Source organism: Benincasa hispida, chromosome 9, assembly GCF_009727055.1.
Source record: "Benincasa hispida cultivar B227 chromosome 9, ASM972705v1, whole genome shotgun sequence".
Lineage (NCBI taxonomy): Eukaryota > Viridiplantae > Streptophyta > Magnoliopsida > Cucurbitales > Cucurbitaceae > Benincasa > Benincasa hispida.
In genome coordinates this window covers 22168326-22176316 of record NC_052357.1, presented here as the reverse complement: position 1 = coordinate 22176316, position 7991 = coordinate 22168326, and the positions used below count along the sequence as shown (strand labels likewise).

The following is a 7991-nucleotide window of genomic DNA, read 5'->3' as shown; positions in this document are numbered from 1 at the left end:
ACCCCATCAGGCTGATCTACAATATCCCATACTGAGTTGAAGTACATCGACTCTATCTTGAGATCCATGGCCTTGACCCATTCATCTCGGTCTACATCCTCCATTTCCTTCTGATAAGACAACGAATCCTCAATGTCGTCATCTGCTACTATAGCAAGGATTTTCGTGAAACCCAAATAGCGAACGGGCAGGTTTGCAATCCTCCCACTGCGTCGAGGTTCCCTTAACTCTTGAGGTGGAAATGACCTACAAGATGAACTACCACCAACAACTCTTGCTGATGAAGCGGGCTCTTCAACAACTCTTATTAAAGTCTCAGTAGTTTCATTGGAAAGCTTACGCAACACGACTTTACTATGTGAACTGTGCTCCCTTATATGATTCTCCTCTAGGAAAGTAGCATTCGTAGAAACAAACACCCTATTTTTCGACAGATCATAAAAATAACCCCCTCGTGTACTTTTGAGGTAGCCTACAACGAAGTATAACCTCGACCATGGTTCCAATTTCTTGGAATTTGCCTCAAGGAAGTGTGCAGAGCAACCCCAAATGTGAAAGTGACGTAAACTAGCTTTACGTCCGTTCCACAACTCTAGAGATGTCTCGCAACATACTATGAGGGAACACAGTTGAGTATATATACTGCAGTCTCCACTGCGAAATCTCAAAACGAGTCCGATAAGGAAGCATAACTCATCATCGAACGAACCATGTTCAACAAGGTTCTATTTTCTACTTTCTGCTACACCATTTTGTTGAGGTGTACCCAACGCTGAGAGTTGGGAAACGATTCCATGTTCTATCAAATAGTCCTAGAATACCGAGTCCAAAAACTCTCTACCTCGATTCGATCGAAGTGTTTTAATTCGTCTATCCAATGCATTTTCAACTTCAGCCTTAAACTCTTTAAACTTTTCAAAGGATTCAGACTTCCGTTACAAAAGATAAACATACCCATACCTAGAGTAATCATCAGTAAAACTGATAAAATACTCATAGTCACCCCCGGGTTCGTACATTCATAGGACCACAAAGGTCAGAATGTACTAACTCAAGAGGCTCTTTGGCTCGATAACCTTTTCCAATAATATGTCGTTTAGTCATCTTACCCTCAAGGCAAGATTCACATACCGGTAAAGAATTTTCTTCTAACTCACTTAGAAGTCCATTCTTCACCAATCTCTCGATACTATCGAGATTGATATATCCTAATCGAAGGTGCCAAAGTTGGGTATTTTCTTTTGGAGAAATACATCGACCTTTAGTTTGAGTTACGACAGTTTTAAGCAATTATGTGGTATGGAGGGAACTAATGGCTAATGGCCTTAGCACATACAAGTTACTTTCCAAATATGCTATACAAATATTAACACCATCTTTATGAATAAACACTTTATCCACATTAAAAGAAACAATGTATTTACATTGTAGCAAGCACTTTACAAAAATAAGGTTCCTCTTAAATTCAGGAACAATATATACATCATTCAAAATTAGAAACCTATTATGTAAAGCTAACTGGAACCCTCCCACTACCACAGTTGAGATGACGTGTCTAGTGCCTACTCGCATCGTCGTCTCACTGGCCAAGATCTAATCTCCTGAAAAGAAGAACAAACGTGATTAGTGGCGCCCGAATCAATTATCCAAGAAGAATCATTATTCTCCACTAAACAAGTTTTAAGTACAAGTAAATCATATTTACCTTTATTAGCCTTGGCGACCTTCCTTTCCTTCAGCCAGCGAGGACAATTCCTCTTCCAGTGTCCATTCTGGTTGAAATGGAAACATTTCCCCTTTTCAATCGGTGGTGGATGCCTTCTTGGGGCGACAAATGGCGGGTTAGTAGGCGTCTTTCCTTTTCCCTTACCACCCTTCTTCTTTTTCCCCTTTGTAAAGTTAGAAGTAGAATGTGCATACTTTTTTCATGAGGTCGAACCTCTATGGAACGTCCTGGAAGATGAAGCAACATTTGTCTCACCCTTCTTCCTCTCCTTACTTTTCAGTAAAGATTGGTAGGTCTGTAACTCGTTAAAGAGAGTTGTAAGGCTGTATTTCACTTTGTTAAGAATCATATTACTAACAAAGTGCAGGAAGCTCCCCGACAAATAATGTAAGATTATGCTAACCTGGCTACCATCATCGATGGTAGACCCATTCAACTCTACCACATTGAAGTAGACCATCATGTTAAGCATATGTTCACGAACAGAGGTGTCTTCTTCCATTTTGGAGTTGAATATATACTTGAGAGCCTCGTGCACGAGTTATTCAAACGGTTATCCAAACATTCCCCGAAGAGACTCCATGATCTCATGCATTGAGACCATGGGCTCATGCTTCTTGGCCAAGACTTCAGAAATACTTGCCAAGATATAGGTTCGGGCCTTTTCATTCACCTGTGTCCATCGCTCGTATGCCTCCCAAACATTTCGAGCAGCATTGGGAGCTGTAATAGAAGGACAGACCTTCGTAATGGCAAACATGAGATCCTCGATGATCAGTATTGTCGTGATCATGTGTTTCCATGTTGAAAAGTTATCGCTAGTTAATTTTTCGACGCTTAGCAAAACTAAAGTGGTTGTGGCCATTTTCAAAAGATTGTTGCTAAAAAACGAACAAAACTTTTATCGGATTTTGCTAAACCACAATTTAACCAATCAATTTTGCAAAACAGTTTCAAGTACCCTAAGTGAAAGACTTCTATTTTCCAACGATACCCCAGTGAGGCAGGACAAACGTCACCGGTGGGGTGATCAGATGCCCTTTTCACTAGGATGAGACATTCTCAACCATTAGGCAGAACCAACTCTTGGAACTGAACCTAATAGCCATCATTTATTCGGTTCATAATTGTTAACCTTTAACAATTCNAAAAAAAAGGGAAATTTTCGTTTGCTAGGAACTGCATAAATTTTCCACCTCCCACATCGAAGTTAACATTAATTAATGCAGAAAAATGCATGGACTTAAAAGGGGAAGGATGAGGAATCACATTGTGTGAAAATCCAATATGTACAATGCTATTTGCATATGAAGAATACATTTAGACAAAAGACAAAGGAAAAAGGTTATGTGGCAGGTCATATACCTGATATGCACAATGTAGCCCGTTCTTGTAACTTCCAGCTCTTTTAGACTCACGTTGTAACATAAGGCGTGTTTTAATCATGTCAATAGGCGTTGTCATGAGAGTACTCACCACACCCGCTACTGTACTTGAGCTTCACAAGGGTGCAACACATGTTAAGCCATTGATGTAAACTATGAACAAATATTTAAACAGTTGAATTTGAGGCAACTAAAAAATATTTTGTTAATAATATCAACTCATTTAACTATAATCTTGGCTTCTTGGATTGGAGTCCCATTTTGTAATTTTTCTAGGTCTCCTTTTTTTTTTTGTTGGGTTCTTATTATATTTATTTATATATATATATATGCCCTTGTACATTCTTTCATTTCTCCAAATGAAAGTTTGGTTTCCTACAGAAAAATAAATAAATAAAGTTCAAATGATATCTCACTGTAGAACCAAAAATACATAAAACATCTGCCAATTGGTAGAATTGGGTTGAGATGACAATCTAAAAAGTAAAAACCAAAAACACAGCTATCATTTACAATTGTAAACTAAACAAGCTAGTATGAAAATATTGAAAAGTCTCTTTAATAGTTCCTGAAATGCACTGGAGAATCCTTCTTCGACCAGTTATTGTTGGACACAAGAACATTAAGCTTCAAGAGGAAACTTTCTTGATATTTTGGACAAATGTACTGAGTTTCAGACCAGATTCAGATCCTTTAGGCACAAATTCAATTTTAGACATCCTTCAGGGTATTTGGAGAAATAGAATGGTTATTTTAACAAGTAAAAGGACCAAGGAGTTTGGGATCATATCCATTTTATGGTCACCCTTTGGGCTTCTACCAACAGAAACATATAATTTCCTTTTGTTTTTGTTTCTGGGTGATCAGATTGTCATTACTTTTCCTCAAAGCTCCAAATTCTTGTTTAATGCCAGATTTTTTGTCCTGTTAACCATTTAATAGCTGTTTATATTAACGTGATAGTATATTACCTAAAGGCTAAAAGCACGCATTTTCCGTTAGGGAGCATGCCGTTATAAAATAAATGAATTTTAAGGCTCAAATGAAAGGGGAAGTAAAATAGATAACAGATTATTGGTACAAATAGTTCATAGTTTCATACATGAGATGCAAAGGAAATCCTTCTTGTAAGGGTGTCCACTTAACTAAAACCTGCAAAATACAAAAAGGGAAAAATCTTAAGAATAAAAAAGACATAAGGATGAATACACTTGCAGAAATATAACATATATGTACAGTTTCAAGAATCAGAAACCGTAGAAATTACTTCATGCATATTCAAATTGAAAAGAATATGTTTAGAAATAGACCCGCTTAGATTCATCATATGTTGCCAGCTGAGATGCCGTCAAAGCACCTGCTCTGGCCATAGCAGGGCCAACACCCTTCCAAAGAGCTTTTAGTCCCTCCTCAGAAACAATTCTGGACATTTCTTTGATTGGTCCTTTGGTTGAGTTTGGATTCATTTGTAATCGCACCTGGCAACAATAAATAACTTTAAGATCTAACTATAATTGAAAAGTTAAGTAATGAGAGACAATCTAACTATCACCTTGAGAACTTCAACTGGATTGGTTAGAGCGGTTGCAACTGCACCAGAAATTGCTCCAGCTCCAATCTTAACAAAGATATTGGTAGACCCGAAAAGCAAATCAGAAGCATACTTTGACGGTTCATATAAACCTAAACGGAGACCTCCATAGAGAACTGATCTTGTAAGAGCTGGTGATAACCCCAAATATAAAGACCTTGGCCCTTCATTATTCAACAGTTGCAGAAATACTTGTCCCTATGCATGTCCTCAATTAATATACTATATAGAACAAAAAAGTTCAAGAAAAAAAAAAAACAAAAATAAAATCCTTATAAGAAAATCGTGAATACCATTCCAATCAGAGGCCCCCTCCGCCCCACAAGTTGCATTTGCAATCTTACTTTAAGTACATCTGCATTCAAGCTGGACACAAATTAAGATCACTGTTTGTTGGCTATAGAGTCAACTTCTTCTCTCTCTCTCTCTCTCTCTTCTGAAAATTAAGAATCATTCATGTTATTTCTATGAGGTTTGGAATACGAAAGGGTTATGTCAACAAAAACCGCCAAAAAACAATCGATTCCTTCTAGTTCAAGAATTCTCTTATTTATTCCTTCCAGTTCTCCATTCATCATTCATATATCGATTGTAGCATGTACTGAGCATTATTATATCAAATAATACATGGAAAAAACTATAAAACAGTGACATCAAGGGATAGTACAAATGAAAGGCCACACATCAAGAAGTGATTGCTATGAGTGTAACAGTTACCCAAACAGAAAAAAGAAGTTCGTTATAAAGTTCCACAGACCATTACATTCACCATGAGCGTAACTCTAAGGAAACAAAACGGTTGCATCAATTCGAGGTCCACCAAAACCCAGCAACTTACAAGAATGACATACATTTAATAGCCCAATGAATCACAAAATACCCATCACTGACATGTGGATTATAGATTTCGAAACCACAAAAATAAGAACCGAAAAGGCATAATTCAAAATTTAAAAGGAAGAAAAGAGAGAGAACCTAAAGGGTGAGTAACGGCGGTGGCGACCGCGACGGAGAGTCCGCTGGTTCCAAAATGGTAAAGAACATCAGACGGAGAAGCCGCCCAGATCCGCCTCTCATTGCGCGCCAAAACTCCTGAATACAGTTGGGGAAAGAAAAATCAGTGTGAAATTGATCGGAATCCAACCAAACAGAAGCTCAACCCTCAAAATTGATGGAATTGGAAGAGTAATAATCAAAGATGAAGGAAAAGAGAGAACCTGAAATGGAGGATTCTTGGGACGAAGATCCGTTAACCATTTCCCTTTCTGTTTTTCCCAGTTTCCCCCGACATTGTATTTATACTACACACTAAAAATTCCTATAACATAAAGTTTGAAGATATAATTTAAATTTTAATTACTTAAATTGAATTATTAAATATTTCCAAGTAATTTTGAAAAACAGCGTCCAAAATTATATATTCTTATTTCAAGTTAATTTATAATAAATAAATATATAAAAATAGATGGAAGAATCAAATTAAAATACATAATGATGTAATTAGAATGAAATTTGTGAAATAAAGATACAAAAGTGATATAATAACATAAATTATTACTTTAATTATGGGATAATTCTTTAGTGGTTGATTTTTGGATTGAAAAAAAGAAGAAAATAATATATTTTCCAAGAATTATATAGCTTGATTTTCAAAGAAAATAAATTATGGGGTAATTATTTAGTAGTTTATTTTTTGAATGAAAAAAATGAAGAAAATAAAATATTTTATAAGAATTATATACCTCAATTTTTTAAAGAAAATAAATTTAATAAATTAGACATTAAATAAATGAAAATCTCTTTGTAAACAACATATGTATGGATCTTCATATTATAATTTTTTTCAATAATTTCTTTCTTATAAATTTAGTAAAATTGATGTTGTTTTCTTATTATTAGGATCCAATATCTTAAATCATTTTTAAAAAATTACAATAAATCTTCTCCTAGCAAAATAGTGTTTTTAAGATTTTGTTTAGAGCTACTGTGGATTTACTACTGGTATTATAATTTTTTTAATTTGTTAATACATGAGTTTGATGAATCGTTTTTTTAGTATGTCACTATGATATCAATATTCGAAAATAAATCTAAAATCAAGAGAAAAATGTTTTTTTTTTTTTTGAAAAAACTGCTTTCATAGTTTAATTTATTTATTCTTAAAACATAAATCTTATAGAGCTTAAATTCTATAAGATTAATCACACGCTCATGTTACCTCCAAGACCAATCATACGCTCAAGAACCAAAAAGATACAATTAGTGTTAAATTCTCGCCTATAAATGGAGATAGACAAAATTGAGGGGATTCAAGTAGCAACATCTTATCAGAAGCTCTATAATTGGTTTCAATTTATGCTACCCAATGAAACCGATTAAACTTTGTTCAGCATTTTTTTTATTTATAAACATACCTTAGTGTCTTGGGTCTTTTTTTTTCACTATTGGATCCATATATGTTTTATTTGGGTTTTTAGTTGTCTTTTAATTAGGGATAAAATAGACTTTTTGTTGGGGTTGATGCCCTAAATCTCGTAGAGTCTTGTAGTTTGTAATTATATTATACAAACATTTTATTTATTAATAAAATATGAGATGTTTTATTTGACATTTAGTAGCATTAAACCCTAGCGGTATACGCAAGCGCACACAATCGAAGTAATAAATCCCAAATAGGGTATCGTTCTTAGGGACCAGCGTGAGAAAAATTTTCCTACCTTAGCTATCACAACAAAAGATGATTTTTATCTATAACTATGGATAACAAAAATTCAGTTTCATACAAGAACAATTTAAAGCAAAATAATTCCAGGATATTGTTTCATTTAGGGAATACAATGAATATGACATGCAATTGATTGAAATTGATAGATTGAGGCTAGAAGTTCTAAAATCAGGAAATTCTCTCTCGAACTCAAACCATCCTAATAACTACCCATCGACCAGAATCTCTTCTATCGCTTGAATAGTTACAGCATTAAGACCCTTCAATCACACTCCTTATTATTCTAAATTCGCTCTCGTGCACTTTCGAATAACAATCTAAATTATTGGGTCCAGCGAATTAAATTCTCTCTCGAGACATCTAATTAACTTAAGTTCATTCAATTAATGGTTAGTTAATCAAAAGCATTAAGCACGAACAATTCAGAAATCTATGCAAAATCAATCAATTGTAAATTCAAATACTCAAAGTAACATCCATAAAATCTACAAACACCCCAGAATAAAAGAGTTTAGCCACGCACGATTTTGATAACAGTATTCAACAAACAAACAATCATTATAG

General features: G+C 34.7%; 1 protein-coding gene across 6 annotated transcripts in view; it reads right to left on the bottom strand.

Annotated features, from left to right (window-relative positions):
• Positions 1-5998, bottom strand: part of LOC120084585 (mitochondrial substrate carrier family protein ucpB) — a 15545-nt gene extending 9547 nt beyond the window's left edge. For 3 of the 6 annotated variants that reach the window (XM_039040389.1, XM_039040390.1, XM_039040388.1), the window contains exons 1-7: positions 5920-5998; positions 5678-5794; positions 4996-5057; positions 4664-4900; positions 4422-4589; positions 4214-4263; positions 3092-3224 (exon numbers count right to left, since the gene is read on the bottom strand). In XM_039040389.1, coding sequence (XP_038896317.1) covers positions 3092-3224; positions 4214-4263; positions 4422-4589; positions 4664-4900; positions 4996-5057; positions 5678-5794; positions 5920-5959 — 807 coding nt within the window. In that variant the 5' untranslated portion in view covers positions 5960-5998. Of the gene's footprint in view, positions 1-3091; positions 3225-4213; positions 4264-4421; positions 4590-4663; positions 4901-4995; positions 5139-5677; positions 5795-5919 lie in introns of those variants that run through there. The other 3 variants (XM_039040391.1, XM_039040392.1, XM_039040394.1) reach the window with 3 other exon arrangements.
• Between the last annotated feature and the right edge of the window lie 1993 nt (positions 5999-7991).